Raw genomic sequence first — 23,269 nt, 5'->3', positions numbered from 1 at the left:
AGAATCTCAGTTTCCTGATCTGTAAGTTGGGCTAATTAGATCTGCCTGGCAGAATTCTTGGGTGGTTTCAAGCTAATGAAACATTTAGTAGAGTGCCTGGCAAAAGTGGATACTCAATAAATAACAGTGACTTTTGCTTTATTGTAATGGCTTTCCTGGCACGCTGCCAGGAAACATACTCTCTCATTATAGAGTGCCCTAGATTCTTGAGGTCCCTGGCATTTCTCTACCTTGAAAGGAGTTAAAAGTGGTTCCCGAGTCTTGTATTCAGAATGGAAAACTCAAGTCCAGAAACAGATTTAGGCATATAGTTCATGTTTATTGGATTGAATTGAAGGCTCACCTTTCTTTAGGATTTCTCCTAACTTCGGGGCCAGTGGCGGATGGTGTCCTTCTATCATCCTTGAAGTTCTCCATTTTCAGGCTTCACCCTCACACTCCCCTGAACCCTGCTGTGGAAGAGGCAACCAGGTCAACTTCCTGTCCCTCAGAACCCAGTTCAAAGGCAAAAATGAAACATCAAGACCGCTTCACGCATCTCTGACCATGACTTGATGTAACCCTGGACATGAAACACTCGCACAAGAGGCATTCTAGAATAACATTTCTCTTGGAGTGTGTGGTGCTATTTCCATATTCAGTTCAGTTCAGTTCAGTCGCTCAGTCGTGTCCAACTCTTTGCAACCCCATGAATTGCAGCACGGCAGCCCTCCCTATCCATCACCAACTCCTGGAGCTCACCCAAACTCATGTCCATCGAGTCGGTGATGCCATCCAGCCATCTCATCCTCTGTCATCCCCTTCTCCTCCTGCCACCAATCTCTCCCAGTATCAGGGTTTTTTCCAATGAGTCAACTCTTCGCATGAGGTGGCCAAAGTATTGGAGTTTCAGCTTTAGCATCATTCCTTCCAAAGAACACCCAGTACTGATCTCCTTTAGAATGGACTGGTTGGATCTCCTTGCGGTCGGAGGGACTCTCAAGAGTCTTCTCCAACACCACACAGTTCAAAAGCATCAATTCTTCGGCACTCAGCCTTCTTCACAGTCCAACTCTCACATCCATACATGACCACTGGAAAAACCATAGCCTTGACTAGACGGACCTTTTTTGGCAAAGTAATGTCTCTGCTTTTGAATATGCTATCTAGGTTGGTCATTGGAGAAGGCAATGGCACCCCACTCCAGTACTCTTGCCTGGAAAATCCCATGGACGGAGGAGCCTGGTGGGCTGCAGTCCATGGGGTCGCTAAGAGTCGGACACGACTGAGCGACTTCACTTTCACTTTTTCACTTTCATGCATGGAGAAGGAAATGGCAACCCACTCCAGTGTTCTTGCCTGGAGAATCCCAGGGATGGGGGAGCCTGGTGGGCTGATGTCTATGGGGTCGCACAGAGTTGGACACGACTGAAGTGACTTAGCAGCAGCAGCAGGTTGGTCATAACTATCCTTCCAAGGAGTAAGCATCTTTTAATTTCATGGCTGCAATCACCATCTACAGTGATTTTGGAGTCCCCTAAAATAAAGTCTGACACTGTTTCCACTGTTTCCCCATATATTTGCCATGAAGTGATGGGACCAGATGCCATGATGTTAGTTTTCTGAATGGTGAGCTTTAAACCAACTTTTTCACTCTCCTCTTTCACTTTCATCAAGAGGATTTTTAGTTCCTCTTCACTTTCTGCCATCAGATCAGATCAGATCAGTCGCTCAGTCGTGTCTGACTCTTTGCGACCCCATGAATCGCAGCACGCCAGGCCTCCCTGTCCATCACCAACTCCCAGAGTTCACTGAGACCCACATGCATTGAGTCAGTGATGCCATCCAGCCATCTCATCCTCTGTCATCCCCTTCTCCTCTTGCCCCCAATCCCTCCCAGCATCAGAGTCTTTTCCAGTGAGTCAACTCTTCGCATGAGGTGGCCAAAGTACTTGAGTTTCAGCTTTAGCATCATTCCTTCCAAAGAAATCCCAGGGCTGATCTCCTTCAGAATGGACTGGTTGGATCTCCTTGCAGTCCAAGGGACTCTCAAGAGTCTTCTCCAACACCACAGTTCAAAAGCATCAATTCTTCGGTGCTCAGCCTTCTTCACAGTCCAACTCTCACATCCATACATGACCACAGGAAAAACCATAGCTTTGTCTAGATGAACCTTTGTTAGCAAAGTAATGTCTCTGCTTTTGAATATGCTATCTAGGTTGGTCATAACTTTCCTTCCAAGGAGTAAGCGTCTTTTAATTTCATGGCTGCAGTCACCATCTGTAGTGATTTTGGAGCCCAGAAAAATAAAGTCTGACACTGTTTCCACTGTTTCCCCATCTATTTCCCATGAAGTGATGGCACCGGATGCCATGATCTTTGTTTTCTGAATGTTGAGCTTTAAGCCAACTTTTTCACTCTCCACTTTCACTTTCATCAAGAGGCTCTTTAGTTCTTCTTCACTTTCTGCCATAAGGGTGGTGTCATCTGCATATCTGAGGTTATTGGTATTCTCCTGGCCAGTCTTGATTCCAGCTTGTGCTTCCTCCAGCCCAGCATTTCTCATGATGTACTCTGCATATAAGTTAAATAAACAGGGTGACAGTATACAGCCTTGACGAACTCCTTTTCCTATTTGGAACCAGTCTTTTGTTCCATGTCCAGTTCTAACTGTTGCTTTCTGACCTGCATACAGATTTCTCAAGAGGCAGATCAGGTGGTCTGGTATTCCCATCTCTTTCAGAATTTTCCACAGTTTATTGTGATCCACACAGTCAAAGGCTTTGGCATAGTCAATAAAGCAGAAATAGATGTTTTTCTGGAACTCTCTTGCTTTTTCCGTGATCCAGCGGATGTTGGCCATTTGATCTCTGGTTCCTCTGCCTTTTCTAAAACCAGCTTGAGCGTCAGGAAGTTCACAGTTCATGTATTGCTGAAGCCTGGCTTGGAGAATTTTGAGCATTACTTTACTAGCGTGTGAGGTGAGTGCGATTGTGCGGTAGTTTGAGCATTCTTTGACATTACCTTTCTTTGGGATTGGAATGAAAACTGACCTTTTCCAGTCCTGGGGCCACTGCTGAGTTTTCCAAATTTGCTGGCATATTGAGTGCAGCACTTTCACAGCATCATCTTTCAGGATCTGAAATAGCTCCACTGGAATTCAATCACCTCCACTAGCTTTGTTCGTAGTGATGCTTTCTAAGACCCACTTGACTTCACGTTCCAGGATGTCTGGCTCTAGGTGAGTGATCACACCATCGTGATTATCTTGGTCGTGAAGATCTTTTTTGTACAGTTCTTCTGTGTATTCTGTCACCTCTTCATAGCTGTGAAAAGAAGAGAAGTGAAAAGCAAAGGAGAAAAGGAAAGATATAAGCATCTGAATGCAGTGTTCCAAAGAAGAGCCAGGAGAGATAAGAAAGCCTTCCTCAGCTATCAATGCAAAGAAATAGAGGAAAACAACAGAATGGGAAAGACTAGAGATCTCTTCAAGAAAATTAGAGATCCCAAGGGAACATTTCGTTTTCATATTAGTGTAACTCTAATTGTTACTTTAACCCTTGAGAGAGGTGGGTCTTTTTGGAGTAGTAGTATCCCCACTGTACTCAGGGGAAAGTGGAGAAGGACCAAAGAGAGCAGACTTGGTAGAAGCAAGAACTGCAGTTGAAAATCAGTGACCCTTCTGGTTTTCTCTGGTGCTAAATCAACGTTTTCTTCATTTTTATTTGGCCTATAGGTAAGGCCCCACAGGAACAGAGGGGAGTTACTATTTCATAATGGGTTAAAAACCCATTGTCCCAAGTCAAGCTTGCAGACAGGCTGATTGCCTGCCTTTTTCCATGCCAGAATGCCCCAAAATATTTCCTTATGCTATTGATTGTAGCCAAGTCAAGTCTTCAATATTAGAGACACTTTGAATATTTGCAGACCGAGCAAGGTCCACAGAGGCTCAGTTAGCTGTATTTGCATGGAAACAATAATATTAGTACATAGACAGTTCTTGTATTTGACTTTTGGAACCCAAGGAGGACAGACTTGGAATTGTTTCTCTGGCTACCTTTGGGTCTGTTACCTCCACCGGTGGAAAGATTTCTCCAGCTCTGGCCTTGTCCTTGTCGTTTCTGTCCATGGACTCAGTTTCAGTTCTATGAATTATCAGCTAGTTTCATGTTTCATTGCATCCCATAAGGAGATAGAAGTGCTTTCTCATCAAAGCAGCCCTTTTCACCCTCTCCTCTCAAGTTCAGCCTGAGACCCTGGCACACCAATTTAGTTTCTCCATCTTCTAACCCACCTTTCTCTCTGAACCGCTCCAGAGATCAGAAGAGTCAACAGCCCCAGTGGTCCCTTTCATCTCCCCGTCACCCCGTCCTAGCCCCTACTCAGCCACGGAGTGGGTTAGTGAGGCCCGGCTTCTCGCCAGCCAGCCTTGCATTCCTGAGAAGAGCTGAGTGAAGCTGGGCATGCCTGCAGAGAGGGAGTTTTCTCTTGTACATGCTCAGCACGGTATTTTTTGATTCATGAATATTAAAGGATTTGAGATCACAAGGCCTTACCTCCTCCATCTTGCACCCTTTGAAAATATAATAGCTCTTTTATTTCATGGCACTTGACTTTGTTTATTCAGCACGATCAGGGCAGCATTCAGGCTATAGCAAGCCTGTTAAATATTTACCCATGAGGCGGATATTTATACATGAATCAGCAGCACTTATCAGCGTGCAATGCTGGAAGTCAGGTTCAGAACTCTCATAGGCTGAAAAACTACTGAGTTAAATAAAGAGTGCAGCGAGTTTCCTTTAAGAAATCAACTCTGATTTAAAACTATCCTTTGTAGTATCTGAAGTGCTTCACACATTGAGGCTTCCTTCCCCTGCACAGCTAAGTCGTTCACAATTGAACATGACAGAGTGGTTGGTCCATCACATCCGAGATGCAGTGAATCTGGTTGTTTGACCATCTGGGTGTGAACAAAATCAGGAGGAATGCTTGCCCTGCTGCCATGTGGAAAGTTGCAAAGGGAGATGAGCTGTGCAGCACTGTGCTTCTGTGGTGGTCTGAGTGCTTCTGCTGCTGCTGCTGCTAAGTTGCTTCAGCCGTGTCCGACTCTGTGCAACCCCATAGATGGCAGCCCATCAGGCTCCCCTGTCCCTGGGATTCTCCAGGCAAGAACACTGGAGTGGGTTGCCATTTCCTTCTCCAATGTATGAAAGTGAAAAGTGAAAGTGAAGTCGCTCAGTGATGTCCGACTCTTCGCGACCCCATGGACTGCAGCCCACCAGGCTCCTCCGTCCATGGGATTTTCGAGGCAAGAGTACTAGAGTGGGGTGCCATCTCCTTCTCTGCTGAGTGTTTCTAGAAGCCCTTTAACCTCATTGAAATCCTGACCCTGCTCACTGGTGGTCACCCCCAGTGTGTCTTTCCATCCTTGCAGCCCTTTCAAGATTATACTCCACCCCCACTTGGGTGGCATAGTGGTAAAGAACCCACCTGCCAATGCAGAAGATGTAAGAGACATGGGTTTGATCCTTAGGTCGGAAAGATCCGCTGGAGGAGGACATGGCAACCCACTCCAGTATTCTTGCCTAGGAAATCCCATGGACAGAGTAGCCTGGCAGGCTACAGTTCATGGGGTGGCAAAGAGTCAGACACGACTGAAGTGACCTAGCACACACCCCACCTCCCCAGGGAGGTGCATAATTCAGCAGTCACAGCAGCCTGGACACTAGCAACAGGCTTCCCTGAATTCAGATCCCAGCTGTACTGTTTCCCTGTTGTGTGACTGCAGGGAAGTTTCTTCTGCTCTCTGAGCCTCAATTTCTTCACTTGTAAAATCACAGTGATGATTTCCACCTCATTGAGTTGTAGAGAGGGTTCAATTAGATAATGGGAAAGCACCTAGCGACTAGTTAGTTCTTGATAATCACAGAAGCAGGGTGCAGAGAGATGGCCCTGGCAGCGGAGTAGCCAGCCTTTGGGTTTCTCCAAACCTCTGCTTCTTTCTATTATTATAGGTAATTTTTGTTTAATGGCTGTATCTCAGAAGCAGAGAGAGAGATTCGAGTTGATTTTTCACACACTGTTTTTACTCATTGTATTCAATGTAGTGAATGATTTAAAACTTACTCTGTAGTATTTTATACAGATCAAAGTCCAGTGCTATCAATTCCAGGGAACTATCCAAATCATTTGGTGGGGGGGAGGGGGTGTTGGTTTATTATGCTAAAGATTGTTTCTCTAAGTAACCTATGAGAAGCCTGAATCTTAGTATTCTGTTATGCAGATATTTCACCAAAAACCACAGGCTATAGATACTGGATTTATTGTTCTCATAATTTAAAATTTTCTTCTTAGTCAGTTTTCCATCCTAATAGAACCATTAGACCCTTGGAGTGAGATGCGCACCCTCTGTGTACTTCTGCATACATAAGAGGAAACAGAAAGCCTTCCTCTAGTTCACAGAAAGTCACAGGAATTTTCCTAGCTTTCTTCAGAGTTGAGGCTAAATCTTGTCTAGTGTCTACTCTGAGAGTAGCAAATGGAAATGACGTTCTTGCTAATTCTGTGCAGTTACAGGGTGTATGTGATTCATGAATGTCATACTTAGTCAAACGCTGTCTCAGAATCTTCTCAGTTGTCAGAGTAGTGCGTTTTACTTATCTTCTGAGGAGGCTAAGTCAACAGTGAATGTTTCCACTCTGTGTTGAGTTACTTGCATCACCTGAAATTTTGTTTCTTGGGATTTTTCATTCCCATAAATAAACATAATATTCATTTTTACCTAAAAAAAATAATTTCAGAAATCTGTAGTCAACAGAGTGACAGACTGGTCCTGGAGTCCTTTAGCTAGTTACAGATATTATTCCACAAACTCGGTGAGTGTGTGTGCTCTCAGTCACTTCAGTGACCCCATGGATGTTAGCCCACCAGACTCCTCTATCCTTGGGATTTTCCAGGCAAGAATGCTGGAGTGGGTTGCCATTTCCTCCTCCAGGGTTATTCCTGACCCAGGTATCGAATGCGCATCTCCTGCACTGCAGACAGATTCTTTGCCACTGAGCCACCAGGGACGACCACAAACTCTAGACTGAGTCTCTCTGCTCTAAACTATTTGAGAATGATTTTCCAGACTGTTATTGTCAAATATTTTGTTTCCATTTACAATCTCATTACTGTGGGGACTTGGATAATGAATAATCACAGCATTAAGGGATTGAGGGGTCTTTTTATATCCTGTTTGTCTTAAAGAAATGGTTTAAGGGGGTCATAGAAATATGCACATTAAAATAAAATTCAAATAAGACAAACAAATTAGGACCAAAGAAGAGTAGGACAAAAGATGAAATCAAGATTAAGAATGATATACAAAATGCATGCTATAAGGTTCTGAACAATTTTCTTAATAATTCTTTGTGAGTTAATTTAAACTGAAAAGAGAATCTCCAGGAAAGTTCTGGAAACTGTTTCTAGATCAGCAGTGTGTCTTAGTGCTTGGATTGATGATTTTTTACTGTCCCTTCTTGTTTAGATGAATCGAATATCAGTGTTGACTGATTAGTTGCTCACTTTCTACCCATATTGGCCCTCAGACTCCAGACCAGTATTTCAGAAAATGCTTAACTGCTTAACACCATTTAAAAATTGAGAGCTTAAATCATCTGGATTTCTGGCTTCAGTTGAAAAATTAGGATCTGATAAGACCAGGCATGTGTTCCTACATATTAGAAACCAGCCGAGGCTGAGCAATGGGAGCCCTTCCCACTGTGTGCAAAATCTCCAGACCCTACCTGGTTCTCTGCACTCATTTACAAAACCTGCCTGAGCTGCCTAACCACCGGGGCGACTGCATCCCCTTCTCTCAACCACCTACTTCACATGGCTCAGTGGTAAAGAATCCACCTGTAATGCAGGAGACGTGAGTTCGATCCCTTGGCTGGGAAGATCCCCTGGAGAAGGAAATGGCAACCCACTCCAGTATTCTTGCCTGGAAAACCCCATGGACAGAGGAGCCTGGCAGGCTATGGTCCATGGGGTTGCAAAAGAGTCGGACACGACTGAGCGACTGTCACTCACTTCACTCACAAGAATGAGAAAACTAAAGTCCAAAGAGGCTGCTCAAGGCTGCCAAGCCGTGAGCTGCGCAACTAGTCCCTTTGGTTCTCTATAACACCAGCACATCAGTTCAGCATTTAATGAATGACGTATCTTTGCTTGGCTCAATTATGAATTGGGCATAATCAAGAGTATACAAGTCTGTGTTTCAGTAACAGGTACAACCCATTCGTGTTGATAAGACATTTACCTATGCCAATCAAAATATGCTTATCTGTACTTTTGTGCTAGGATCATGAGTTGTCATTAATCGTTAGTTGTTAGTTATGTATAATGTGAACATGCTGCTGTAACAAAATGGATTAAAATATAGAAACGGAATCATAAAGTGAAGCACCTAATTTCACCCTCATTGATTCAGGCAGTTGGTGGGCAGACTTGGACAAGAGAAACCAAGTGTGTTGGGAATGTCACATAAGTTGCTTGAGCCCTAAGAGAAGTATCCACTGTACTCTTGTCCTTTCAGTGCACTTGGCGGCTCCTCGGCTCTTCACATCCCAGCTTTTCCAGGAGGAGGCTGTCTCATTGATTATGTTCCCCAAGTGTGCCACCTGCTCACCAACAAGGTAAAAGCAAGTCCCCTGCCTCCCCAGCCTTGTAAGGCCCCTTCCTCCACTGTCATTTCCCCAGCATCGTGGTGCAGACGCCATCCTCTCCACCCTGTCTTAGTTTCAGCCTCCATCTGACATGGCCTTTCCTGCTCTGAATAGATTTCATCAGTTTCTCTCCCACTTTGTTTGCACTCCTTCCTTTTCTGAGGATTCTGACCTCCCTGTTCCAGTCTTACCATCATATTCTTTAAAATTGGAGGACAATTGCTTTGCAATGTGTTGTTTTCTACCATACAAAAACTTGAATCGGCCATAAGTATATGTATGCCTCCTCCCTCAAGAGCCTCCCTCCCACCCCCCCAACTCACTCACTCCTCTGGGTTGTCATAGGCACTGGGTTAAGCTACCTGTGTTATACAGCACTTTCCCACTAGCTATCTGTTTTACATGTAGTAATGCATATGTTTCAATGCTGCTCTCTCAATTTGTCCCCCTTCTCCTCTCACTGTCTCCACAAGTCTGTTTTCTATGTCTGTGTCTCTATTCCTGCCCTGCAAAAAGGTTGCATCAGTACCATTTTTCTTGATTTCATATATATGCATTAATATGCGATACTTGTTTTTCTGACTTACTTTACTGTAAGTTTACAAACAGGCTCTAGGTTCTTCTGCTTTACTAGAACTGACTCAAATTGGTTCCTTTTTATGGCCGAGTAATATTCCATTGTATATGTATACCACAACTTCTTTATCCATTCACCTGTTGATGGACATCTAGGTTGCTTCCATGTCTTGGCTATTGTAAATAGTGCTGCAGTGAACATTGAGGTACATGTGTCTTTTTCAATTATGGTTTTCTCAGGGTATCTGCCCGTTAGTGGGGATGCTGGATCATATGGTAACTTTATTCCTAGTTTTTTAAGGAATCTCCATATTGTTCTCTGTGGTGGCAGTGTCAATTTACATTCCCACCAACAGTGCAAAAAGGGTTCTCTGTTCTCCACACCCTCTCCAGCATTTCTTATTTGTGGACTTTTTTGATGTTGGCCATTCTAACTGGTGTGAGGTGATACCTTATTGTAGTTTTGATTTGCATTTCTCCAACAATGAGTGGGAGAAGGCAATGGCACCCCACTCCAGTACTCTTGCCTGGAAAATCCCATGGATGGAGAAGCCTGGTAGGCTCCAGTCCATGGGGTCGCTAAGAGTCGGGCATGACTGAGCGACTTCACTTTCACTTTTCACCTTCATGCATTGGAAAAGGAAATGGCAACCCACTCCAGTATTCTTCCCTGGAGAATCCCAGGGACAGAGGAGCCTAGTGGGCTGCCCTCTATGGGGTTGCACAGAGTCAGACACGACTGAGGCGACTTAGCAGCAGCAGCAGCAACAATGAGTGATGCTGAGCATTTTTTAATGTGTTCATTGGCCATCTGTTATGTCTTCTCTGGAGAACTGTCTGCTTAGGTTCTCCATCTTTTAAACATATATCTTCTCATTCTTGAATTTCCATTATGCCCTAAGTTTTTTCTTCTTCTTATGGTTTAAAAAATTTCATCTCTTTCATTTCCCAATTATTATGTGTGTGTGTGTGTGTGTGCCACTAGTTAATATCACAGTGATCCTGTCAAGCGACTCTCATCTCTTTCTGCTTTTCTGTACAGCACGTTTTAATAGTTGGTTCCTGATTCTTCCTGTCATGCCCAGGAACAGTTTGCCAGAGTCCTGCTTGTTGGGACAGGGTTTCCAGGTCAGATTGGCTTATAGCCACATTATACGGAGAAGGCAATGGCACCCCACTCCAGTACTCTTCCCTGGAAAATCCCATGGATGGAGGAGCCTGGTGGGCTGCAGTCCATGGGGTCGCTAAGAGTCGGACACTTACTGAGCAACTTCACTTTCACTTTTCACTTTCATGCATTGGAGAAGGAAATGGCACCCCACTCCAGTGTTCTTGCCTGGAGAATCCCAGGGACAGGGGAGCCTGGTGGGCTGCCGTCTGTGGGGTCGCACAGAGTCGGACATGACTGAAGCGACTTAGCAGCAGCAGCAGCATCCAGATTATAGCCAGATTATCTAAAGCTTTCCCTTAGCTGCATTAATGAGCCTTTACACTGGCAAGTAACTGAGCTTACACTATTGGTTCTTATCAGGCATTTCTGAAAGTATAGAATATACTTGTTAATGTCCAGCCAACTTATTTAGCTAAAAACTGGAGCTATTAGTCCACAGACAATACTGACTTTCTTTCTACTCCCACATGGACTTAGTTTGCTTAATTCACCAAATCCTATTTTCTTTGCTTCTGTTGACTTGTTCACAATGGCTTGGAAAATAAATCTTTTGTTTGTCTCTTTCATTCAAAAGATAGCTCATCTCTATATAGAAAATGCTTTAGAAATATAATATTTCAAAGTCTTCAGTATTATTTTTTAAATGTCAAAGGAACTAAAATCTGGCAACTCTGCAGTCTGTGGGCTTGGCACAGATTCTAGGGCGTTTAACTCTCACGGAGTGGTTGCTGTTCATTGGACCAGATTCCCCCAGCCCCTGCCCTCCCACAAAACTGATCAGAGGACAGCATTCTTACTTACAGTGTAGGTTTTACACTGCCTTCAAATCTGTGTCCCAGTATTATAGAGAAAAATGCAAATTTGGTCTTCCAGAACTGAGAAGAAAAGCCTTTTTAAAGCTCTCCAATTGAGATTAATTTCTAGTCATACATTCTCCTCAAAAAAATTATAATACCATTTTCCCAGAAATACAAGAATCAGTCAGTTTTTCTTATCTGGTTCCCTTTCATTAATTTCACTTGTCTTTCAAAATTGATGTTCTTCTGCTTGCTACAAATGAGGACAGTATGGGCTGCTTTTAGAAACAATCTCTTCAAATGAATTTCCATAATTGCATTGGAATCTATCTTTATAGCCAGTTTTGTTGTGGGTTTCTGTTAAAATGGTTTTCTGTTTTTAAAATCAAGTATACAGAACTGTTTTCATCCCCTTTTTAAACAAAGCCACTTAAGCAAACTTATCATCTGTTTTTCTTTCCCCAAAATAACATTTCTGATCCTGCGTTGAGCTTGCAAAGCAAGCACTGTTTTTATAAATTGACATAAAACCCCTATTATATAAATAGAATTGTTTTACTTTTAAAGGGTACAAATGGCTATCAGTACCAGTTGTGTCAAGGTTATTTCAAGCACTTTATCTTGAGCTTTTGTTATCCATGGAGACTCAGTGTGGCTACAGCCAATATAAACTATTTGGGGGGTCTTTTTCTCCCACTGTTTCTTTCAGCCATTATAAAGACGTTTTATAAGGAATGTATTTTTGCGTTAGAAACTGATGGGTAAATGACTAACTTTCAGATGCCTAGCTTAATGAGTTCACAATTTTTTTTATAGAAACTGTCACTTGGTGTTAAGAAGGAAATATAAAAAGGCAAAATCGCCTGTTGTAACACTCCTTATTCTGAATGTTACAAACCTAAAAAGAAATAATTGAGCATTACTGTCCTTTTCAATAGGAGTTGTAGTTCAAGATAATCAATTAGGCCCATTTGATGAGAGGAAACTCTTCTTTATGGAGAATGCCAGCTGTTAAATGAGATAGAATGAGAAAATACAAACATACCATTTTTCAGGCCTCAGTTGAAGTAATTGATTCAGACAAGGATCTCCAACAAATACTGAAACCATTAAGGAACTTGATCTTCCCATGCTTCGAGGAGTGTACCCCTGGATTACTCATTCTGGCAAAAGGGAACCATTCCCTTACAGTACCGTGGTCTGGCTGATGTCAGCTTAACCAGTGATCAAACTCAGTATCACCTAGGAAGTTTTCTTGCCAAAAATGTTTAACCTGGATCTAATCACACCTTTAGCTCTAACTTCCAATTCATAGGAAATACAGAAGGTAGAGAAAAAAGGAAGGAGACAATCAGAGAGTCTAGAATGCAGGATAAGACAGTTAGCCCAATCTCTGAAAAGTCAGTATTAGGCACACACACTCACATCCCAGGAGGTACTATTATTCTATAGTAAAAGACTTTCTAGATTAAATGCCTGATCCCTGTTTATATCCTTGCTTTTTTTTCAAACGTATTTTGGGGACAGTTGGGAAGTTTGGAAAATTGTCAGGGTACTAAATAAATTCAGAGAATGAATTACTAAATTTTGTTGAGTGTGATAACAGTATTGTGATTGTGTAGGAAACTGTCTTGTTTTTCAGAGATGCATGCTGAAGTGTTCAGGGGCACACTGTAATGATGTCTCTAATTTCTTCTGAAACATTTCAGCAAGATTGATTGACAGGTTGATAGATAGGTAGATGGCTAGATAAAGCAACTAGACAAAATATTCACAGTTATTGAAGATAGGTGTGGGAATATGGGTGTTCATTTTACTATTCTTTCTACTTCTGTGAATCTTGGGAATTTTACATGATAAAGCATTTAATAATTCCCTACTGTACTCAGCTGTGGGTTCGTGTTCCAGGTGCAGTATGTGATTCAAGGCTATCACAAAAGAAGAGAGTATATTGCTGCCTTCCTCAGCCACTTTGGCACGTAAGTTCTTCATTAAGACCATAAATCAGTGATGCCCTCACATCCTGGTGACCCTGAGGGGAGGGCTCAATGAAGAAAATAGCACTTAGTTCTTCCATATGATACCTTTCAGTGCTATTTTGGTTCTTCCTGGTGTGTTGCTCACACTAACACTCCCAGAAAGACATATTTTTCAGCTTTGTTTGGCAAATAGAGTCAAATATCTTCCCTGGAGCAGCCACATAACTAGCCCCCAACACCACAGTCAAAGTGGTTGTCATACCTGCTTCTTCTTGCACTCTTTACAGTCTACACAGTACTTTCACCTCCGTCATCTCACAGTGGTCATGAGGTGAGCCAGGAGGGCATTCCTGGCACATCCTACAAAGAAAAGCCTATAAAACTTGACCAGTTCAGTCACCTATGGAAGTCTCAGAGATAGCTGGGGCAAGAACCCTGTTCCTCAGAACTCAGGTCTCCTGATAAGACTCCCACTCCCCACAGGGCCACAGAGATTCGGGAAGGAAATCTGACTTTAGACACCAGCGCCATGACTCACACTTGGGATTAGTGTGTTGGAAGAAGGCCCTGCGAGGGAGGAGGGCAGTGTGTAGCTGCAGTCCCAGGGTGGGCGTCTCCTCTGGCCACCCACCCTGTGCTCTGGCCCTTTCCGTCATGTGGCCCGTGCTGGCTGCTCTGCAGCTGTTTCCTTAATGGTGGCAGAGCCCTTATCAACCTCCCACTTAGGGCTTAGCTCAGGGGGAGGGGGGAGGGGGTGTTGCATTTTCCTCCCAGTCTCTGTAAAAGGTGGAGCACACTCTGCCTAAGCACTAAGCATTTTAGTGCTCTCATTACCTCCCACCTCATTCCAGAGAAGATGTGTATATTAAAATTTTAAATCAGTAACTGAAGAAATTAAGATAAAAGGAATGAGAAGATGAAATCAAGAATAAGGTTAGGATATAATTTTTACAAATGTGGCATAATTAAAAGAAAATTTCTGACTCCTCAAGACAATTTCAAGAAATTTTCTTGTTATCCATTGTGGAATTTCTCATATCGCCAAGATAGAGTAACGATATCTAAACAGCATAACTGTTAATGAGTCTCTTAACACTTACGGTATTTTTCAGCTTTCTTTATGCGCGTTTTGAGAAAGTGCTTATGATATGAACAGTGCCTAATAAATAACTCTGTTAGTCTTCTCATTTTTGAGTAAGATTATTTTTTGTGTATGTTACTGAAAATGAAGATGTTCGCACAGTGACCGGCAAAGCCGGGTGCGTGAACCTCGAGGGAATGTGCCTCTCCCCTCACTCCAGTGGTGTTCAAGAAAAGGGTGAAAAATTGCGTTTACACTTGTTAACAATTCTTTTTAAATCTCATTCTATGTATGCACATTTTTGTGTTTTATTACACATATAATATAGTAGTACTTGTCTACAACTGCAAAATCATATACAAATACTACTATATACTGTACTATATGCATAATGAGAAGGATTCTCTCAGTGCTTGTTTTTGCTTATGGGGTGCAGTATCTAAAAAGTTCAGATATCAGTGTTGTAATATTGAGTAAATTACATATCCAGAAAAGAAATACAAACTGATAAATAAAGTTGTTGACTGAAGTCAGCAGACTTTAATGATGTGTCAACAGTCTTTGAGCAAATCACTCAACCTTCAGTGTCTCAGTTCCTTTACCTTCACAGTGGGGTCAACTGTTCCTTCCTACTTAAACCTGGAGGCCATCAGTATTAATGGTCTGTTTAGTCTGACTCAGCCAGGGAGAAGGCATTTCTAAGGGCAGCAAAGGTCTCCTTGTATGGATGAGAGAGAAAGTTATCCTTGTCCTCTCTGTGTGGTTAATATTGGCACATTGTGGTGGTGTCACCCGCTGTACACTCAGCTCCAGAGGGAAATGGGGGAGAGGAGCCCATCAGAATTCAGTCTAGGCCCTTCTGTGTTTGGAGACTGTTCTCCTTTGACACAGGTGGTGTGCATCTCCCATCTGAACCCCACATCCACCCTGCTAATGTTGCTACTTTGTCTTGAGCCCAGTGGGTAAGATCGGGGGACACAAGAGAAAGGATGCCAAGTACTTTGGAAGATAGTCATCTATAATCCTGAACTTAGTAATATTGTCATTGCTTGTGACTGTTTAGTACCTGAATGAAAGTGAGACTGGACAATCACTGTCTAGACCTGGGGTCTTTGCTGCCCTGACTTCTTCATTTGTCCTTTTGCTCATCACTAGTGACTAACATTCGGAGAAGGCAATGGCACCCCACTCCAGTACTCTTGCCTGAAAAATCCCATGGACAGAGGAGCCTGGTAGGCTGCAGTCCATGAGGTTGCTAAGAGTCAGACACGACTAAGCGACTTCACTTTCACTTTTCACTTTCATGCATTGGAGAAGGAAATGGCAACCCACTCCAGTATTCTTGCCTGGAGAATCCCAGGGACGGGGGAGCCTGGTGGGCTGCTGTCTGTGGGATCACACAGAGTCGGACACGACTGAAGTGACTTAGCAGCAGCAGTGACTAATGTTTGCATAGTGTTTTGTGGATTGTTATTGTTGTTCTCTCACTAAGTCATGTCCAACTCTTTGCAACCCCATAATCTGTAGCATGCCAGGCTTCCCTGTCCTTCACCATCTCCTGGAGTTTGCTCAAACTCATGTCCACTGAGTCAGCGATACCATCTAACCATTTTATGGGTGGCCTTACTTGTTTTTCACAACTCCATGATGAAGTTTGCACATATGATTATATTTGTTTTACAGATAAGGAAACTGAGGCTCCAAAGGCTAAGTGATTTGCCAGAGGTCATAATAGTAAAGCTGTAATTCAAACCTAGATGCTTTCATTCCAAATCCCACATCCTTCCTATGACACTCACTTGTCTTAAATGTATCTCGGATTCAATAACCTTGCTTTATGAATATATTCTTTACTTGGTTCCATCTCTTTGATACCTTGTTTTTATGAAGGCTTTTTGTCTGTGTGTGTTTTTATTACTTAGGGGTGTCGTGGAATATGATGCAGAAGGCTTTACAAAACTCACTTTGTTGCTGATGTGGAAAGATTTTTGTTTCCTTGTACACAGTGAGTATACTTTTGCTATTAGCATGTCAACATACATTTCTGAATGCACTAAACCACATGTAATAATGAATATAACAGCCTTTAGTGTCCTGGCTTAGTTCCTTTTACTTTAGCATAAGTGTATTTACTGCATGATCTCAACCAGGTATAATTTGCTACTTGGGGGACGTTTGGTAGTGTCTGGAAACGTTTTTGTTTGTCATGATGGTTAGGGGACCAGGGCTGGCTTTGTTGTTCCTGCATCAGTGGGCAGAGGTCAGAGATGCTGTTAAACACCCTCCAGTGCACGGGACAGGCCCCTAAAGCAAAAAGTTATTGAGTCCACAGTGTCGGTAGTGCTGGATTTAAGAAACCCTGTCCTAGAGAGGGGTCTTCCCCAGTGGTGCTAGGAGTAAAGAACTCGCCTGCTAATGCAAGAGACATAGGAGACGCAGGTTTGATCTCTGGGTCAGGAGGATCCCCTGGAGGAGGGCATGGCCACCCACTCCAGTATTCTTGCCTGGAGAATCCCATGAACAGAGGAACCTGGTGGGTACAGTCCATAGGGTTGCAAAGAATCAGACACCCCTGAAGCAACTTAGCATGCATGCATCCTAGAGAAATTTCTATTTTCTAAGTATCTTTCCACATTCAGGCCTCAAAATCTTCAAGATTAGTCAAAGTGTAGTGCCTTGATCATTTGGTTATCATTCTTACTTTTTAAGGCAGGGGTTCCCAACCTCTAATCCGTGGACCAATCCCTCCTGTTAGATCAGTGATGGCATTAGATTAGAAATACAGCACACGATAAATGTAATGCACTTGAATCTCCCCAAACCATCTCCTCCCCGCCCCCAGTCTATGGGAAAATCGCCTTCCACGAAACCGGTCCCTGGTGCCAAAAAGGTTGGGGACCGCTGGCTTAAGGTATTTCCCAATAATAACTGCCTTGTCGGGCAGTGCTTCATATGGAGCTCCTACTGTATATAACTAGTCTTACATGGGACCATCATTTTAAATGCGTCTGAAAAGTGCAAGCATATTGTCTACATTAATTATATGCACAGAAAAGCAGAGTTGGAGAGGTGACAATTTTCATCTTGGGTGTGCCTCTAACTAATTATATGACCTTGTTCAAGTTGCTGGGACAAGCCTCCCCCTGCTTTAGTCCCCTCTTATGTCACTGGGGATCAGGTTGTTAAGTCCTATAGAGACATCAGCAGACGGAGCTTATCCTGCAATATAGGACCAGGTGGAAGACGGAGTCCCAGTCAAGGCCTCCTGGTACTCTCCTCTTTGCTCACCATCTTCTGTGGCCCTACCCGGTTGAGCTGTATACTAGTGCTTCCAGCTCTTACTTTTGATCCTGACCTTTTGTATCACAGCTTTGGTTTTCTGTTCTGAGTGTTAATTCCTTTCTGAGATCTCACTTCCTATTTGCCATGTCCGCTTTGCCCCACCATCTTGATCCTGTGATTCTGTGATTCTGTTTCTAGCTTGGTAATCTGACCCTAGATCCTGAGTATATGCTTGGTTTGTCTTTCATGACCCTGGACAGCTGCCTGGGAGATTAGTCTTGTGTGTTTCCTCTAGGCCGGCTCAGCAAGAGGGGTCTGTAACCTGCCACAAATGGTGGCGGCTGTGGGCAGAGGCCTCCCAGAGGAGCTGTGAGAGAAGGATTCAGAAGGAAGGACACATGGAGAGACGGAAACAGTAAATTACCAAAGTGGCATGAAATCTCAACAGTCTTCCTGAAAACTTACTTTGGTCCTCTGGCCATGATTCCACTTTCAAAAAAGATGTTTTTCAGTCACTAAGTTGTATGTATCCAACTCTTTGCAAGCCAGGCTTCCCTGTCCTTCACCATCTCCCAGAGTTTGCTCAGATTCATGTTCACTGAGTCTTTGATGCCATCCAACCATCTCATCCTCTATTGCCTCCTTCTCCGCCTTCATTCTTTCCTAACATCAGAGTCTTTTCCAGTGAGTCAGCTCTTCCAGGTGACCAAAGTATTGGAGATTCAGCTTCAGCATCAGTCCTTTCAATGAATATTCAGGGTTGATTTCCTTTAGGATTGACTGATTGATCTCCTTGCAGTCCAAAGGACTCTAAAGAGTCTTCCCCAGCATCAAAGTTCGAAAGTAAAAATTCTTTGGCACTCAGCCTTCTTTATGGGCCAACTCTCACATCTGTACATGACTACTGGAAAAATCATAGCTTTAACTATACGGACTTTTGTCAACAAAGTGATGTCTCTGCTTTTTAATACACTGTCTAGGTTTGTCATAGCTTTTCTTCCAAGGAGCATCATCAAAAAAGATGATGTCAGGTCATACCAGATATATGGAAAAAAGAAGTCCTTGGCACTGATCTTTCTTGCTGTGTTTTCCACATGGGACTCAAGAATGGCTGCTCTGGTGGTGCTGGCCGGAGCGGTGTTCAGAGACAAAAGAGCGCCCGCCTCTCAGTTCCTGTTAGCTCTCTTCTCAGTGTGCTCAGTGTTACAGCAATTCCTGTTCCTTAGGAAGCTCTACTCCCCAAAGAATATTTTCTCCATAGTACAGTGTCCAGTATTTCTTACAGCTCCTTCTTTACCTTCCTTTGTTGGACATGCAGAATTAAGTCCCAGAGTCATATTTTCAAAGTTACAGTTTCATTTAGTTTTGATTACTTCTTCAGAAACATAGAACCCCGAGACACTCATTAGAACAGGTACAGGGACCTTGAGGTTTGTATAATTAACTCTTTCCAAAGTGTTTCCTCAGGCTCTTACTCCTTTCTTCCCCAGCCCATTTGCTCCCTGCTCTTAGCATCATGGCCACATTCTTGGCTCTGTGGCAGATAAGATCTTATATAGACAAGGGACGGAATCAAGGGACTTTGATGCTATTTACTACTCCATCATTAGCTCACAGCCTGTCTTTAAATAAATTATTTCTACCCTTTTGCTTCTTATATCTAAAATGTAGGACTTGCTACATCATCAGAGTGAAACTTGGTTGTTGTTCAGTCGCTAAGTCCTGTCCTACTCTTTGTGACCCTATGGACTGCAGCACACCAAGCTTGATTAGGTAATGCATTTTATTCAGTCATACTGTTAAGCATCTGAAACTTACTTTCTTTGGGAAACAGCTGCTTGCTAGGTTATAACCCCCAAGGGACCACTTGTTGCTTTTGTTCTTGTCATGAAGATGGGAGTTGAATATGAAGTGGCAGAGACTTAATGATAGAACATTGCAGTGAATTATTCTGAGACCCCAAGAACATGAAAAAGAAAGAAGTGCCTAGAGATGGAGCCAGTTTTCTGTGGCTGGCTCACTACTTCATGGAGATTGAAGAGCTGGCAGGACACAAAATAATGTCTCTGATCTCCCCCACCCTCTGTTCTGCCCAGGCCTGGGAAGAAGACTTTTGAGAGGATAGGTGCTGGCAATAATTCTGAGCCTTTTGGATGCTACAGGAAAGAGGCACTGTTCTCTTGAGGCCAGTGGCTCTGACCTCAGCCTTTGCCAGAGCGCGGAAGCAAAAAGCACTAGGGGAAAACATTGTACACATTCTTGGATCTCTCAGGAGACACTGAAACTTCCTGGCATTCTGGTGGTTCCAGGAGTGGGAGCTGTGGCCATGATTATGGCCAGGGAGTATTTTTATCCATTTATTCCTTCTTTCCTTCCTTCATCTAGATCAGTATATCACAAGATTTGGAACCACAGCAAGAGCAAGTACTTGCTCTCATTCAGAAACTGTTTTCAGAAAGGTTTCCTGGTCACCATCTAAGAATTATCTGTAGTGGTTAAATATGTAATTCTATATTTGTCAAGCTTTTTTTACCTCTGGAGGTAGATGCTGTCTTTAAACCAGCAGCTTTTCAGAATGCTGGGTGACAAGGGAACCAGAGAGCAGGGCATAGTAATGCAGAACAAAGTAACCACTGGGGAAAATTGACTCTTTCTTGGGCCCCTGTCAGCCACACTGGACGGAGGGCAGCTGCCTAACTTCACAGGGTTGCTGCTTGGAAGCAGAGGGTATTAGGATTGTGACAGAATGAGAAGCTGTCTTTTCCCATTACCTGTAATCCCTGTAAATGACTCTTTGAGTCATTCAGCCTGGACCATAGGCCTTCTCTCCCTGCAAAACACCTGTTAGACGAAATCTGACTGTTTTAGGTGTTCCATTTCGTTTCTTCTCTATGCCTAACCCAATCAATTTAGCCCAATGCAACTGAGTTCTGAGTTTATGGAGAACCTGCTGTGTGCTCAGTATTGTGCTACGTCCCAGAGGATATAAGTAAATAACTCAGGCTTGACCTTAAGACAGTTGGAGTCTACACAAGGGTTGACTGCCTACAGCCTATGGGCCAAACTCCACCCTCAGTCTATTTTTATATGGCCCTCGAGCTGAGGGTTTTTATGTTTTTAAAGGGTTGTTGAGGAGGGATGAGAAGAATATGCAACAAAAATGATAAAGTCTCAAATATTTACCCTTTGACTCTTTACAAAGTTTGCCAACCCCTGACCTAGTTAATGGGACAAGAGATCAGATAAAGGTTGAAGTATACTGATATGCATTTTTTAAAAGCAAATATTTTGTGAGCTTGCTTACTGTATACAAGGCACAAAGTGATATATAGCCCAGAGAAAACTTCATGTATTTTATATATGAGAGAATTAGAAAGACACCCTCCCTAATGGAGTCTAATAAGAGAAAGAGACAATAAAGAAGTAAACTAACAAATATATGTTACAAATGGTCATAAATACCATAATGGAGCAAAACAGAGGGCTTTGAAAGAGCTTAAAAGGGGAGCTGTTGTTAGGTGGTCAGGGAAGCCTTCTCATAGGAGGTGACAATTCAACTGAGACCTTGATGAGCAGTTATTCAGATTCAGGGAGATTTCAGGTGGGGAAATGTCAGCTTCCGCAAAGAGCTACAAAAGGCAGTAAAGAATTCTGCATGTGCCCGAGTGGCTGGAGCACAGTGAGCAAGGAGAGAGTCATACAAGAGAGGTTAGAAAGAGAGTCAGGGCCGGGTATGAGTGCCTCACAGGCTGTATGTATCAGGATTGAGTAGCAGGTGCTTGAAAAACAATGGTTTAAGCAAAATAGAAGTTTATTTCTTTCTTGTGTATAAACAAGCAGTCCAGGGCCGGGAATGACAGATCCAAAGGACACATGGGACCAAAATTCCTTCAGGCTTTATCCTCTATCATCCTTCGGTGTTTCCTTGCTTAAAGTCCAAAAAAGCTGTTGGAACTCTAACCATCACATCCATTATCCAAGTAACAGAATAGATAAATGATGGAAAGAGGGTGCAGACCTTCTCATTTACTGAGACTTAGTTCATATGGCCTCAGCATGTGTGCTCAGGCAGACTGGGAAATGTAGTTCTTTTTCTGGGGCAACAAATGCCCAGCTAAAAATCAGAGTTCTTTTAGCTTGAGTGAGAAAGAGAGAATGGCTATTGAGTAAGCAACTGCTAGTCTCTTCCAATCCAAGGAGAAGAATTTAGATATAGGTCAGATTTCCGTCAGAAAATGGATGGCACATCACACAGGTGGTGGTGGTTGAGTTGCTAAGTCGTGTTCGACTCTTGCGACCCCACGGACTGTATCCCGCCAGGCTTCTCTGTCCATGGGGATTCTCCAGGCAAGAATACTGGAGTGGGTTGCCATTTCCTTCTCCAGGGGATCTTCCCAACCCAGGAATCGAACCCAAGTCTCCTGCATTGCAGGCAGATTCTTTACTGATGGAGCTATGAGAGAAGCCCCATTACATCTCAGGGGTACCTAGGGAGAATTCAGTGGAACCAAAAGGGCTGATTAGCAGCAGCAATAGGGAGTCATGACCTTCCCTAGGACCCCTGGGGTGAGAGGAGAGTGTGGGTGCCAGAAACTGGAAAGAACTATAGTTGTTGCTGTAGGAAGGGGTTTTCTGGCAGGAACTGGGGACGGCCTTTTATTGAGGAGTGTGGATACTACTAACAGATGCAGGAAGGATTATTTCTAATTTCAGTTCTATCTGTTTTGTTCTTAGGTACATGTCAATTCATAATTGTTTCATCCTCCAATGTTTTGACCTTTTTATCATTATGAAATAGTCCTCTTTGTCTCTAGTGATCTGTCTGAACTTAAAGTCTATTTCATCTGATATTAATAACCTGCTCTAGCTCTATTTTGTTTATTGTTTGCTTGGTATACCTTTTCCAGCTCACTGCTTTCAACCTTTTTTTTTTTTTTTTTTTCCCTAAATGCCTTTAAATCTAAAGTGTGTCTCATAGATAGCATATGTTTGGGTTTTGCTTTCGTATGCATTTAAAGAAACTGCTGTTTTATTAAGATAGTTTGCTCCATTGACACTGTATGTAATTGTTGGTATGGTTGGATTGGGGTCTGCCATTTTGATATGTTTTCTCTTTGTCTCATTCTTTTTTTGTTCCTTTTTTACTGCCTCATTTGTGTCAAGCAGAATTTTTTAGTGTACTGTTTTGATTGTTGATATTTCAGCTACCATTTGGTTGTTATTTTCTTAGCAGTCTTTTCTAGATACCACAGTATGCATCTTTAGCTGACCCAGTCTACTTCAAGATTAATGATGACTTGATTCTGGTAAAATATAACAACTTTGCCCCTCTGCCTCCCCCTTTATTGTGCTCTTATTGTCATATGTTATAGCGATATGTGTCACTATGTAAATACAACAGTACAGCTTTTTGTCTTATTGTTATAAATAACCTTATATTTTTAAAAAAAAATTAAAAGAAGGTAATAATTTTCTTTGTATTTTGCTCGGTCCATTATTTAAGGTACATCTTAGTAGGACCTTGTTACTCCATTTCATGGTTGTAGTGGAGGCAGAGGGAAGTGGCAGGGTTTATTTTTTCTAGCAGATGATGAGTTTTTACTCTGATTTTTTTCCTACAGTTTTCTCTTTTTTTTCTTTTTTTTTTAAATTTTATTTTATTTAACTTTACAATATTGTATTGGTTTTGCCATATA

General features: G+C 42.7%; 1 protein-coding gene across 13 annotated transcripts in view; it reads left to right on the top strand.

Annotated features, from left to right (window-relative positions):
* BABAM2 (BRISC and BRCA1 A complex member 2) overlaps positions 1-23,269 on the top strand; it is a 474,973-nt gene that overhangs the window by 366,981 nt on the left and 84,723 nt on the right. For 12 of the 13 annotated variants that reach the window (XM_044926125.2, XM_044926130.2, XM_044926119.2 and 9 more), the window contains 3 exons: positions 8,558-8,657; positions 13,140-13,210; positions 16,214-16,296. In XM_044926125.2, coding sequence (XP_044782060.1) covers positions 8,558-8,657; positions 13,140-13,210; positions 16,214-16,296 — 254 coding nt within the window. Of the gene's footprint in view, positions 1-8,557; positions 8,658-13,139; positions 13,211-16,213; positions 16,297-22,307; positions 23,008-23,269 lie in introns of those variants that run through there. The other variant, XM_044926131.2, reaches the window with a different exon arrangement.

The sequence above is a fragment of the Bubalus bubalis genome, chromosome 12, assembly GCF_019923935.1.
Source record: "Bubalus bubalis isolate 160015118507 breed Murrah chromosome 12, NDDB_SH_1, whole genome shotgun sequence".
Classification (NCBI taxonomy): domain Eukaryota; kingdom Metazoa; phylum Chordata; class Mammalia; order Artiodactyla; family Bovidae; genus Bubalus; species Bubalus bubalis.
Note: the sequence above shows the minus strand (reverse complement) of the source record. Positions and strands in the feature narration are given on the sequence as shown.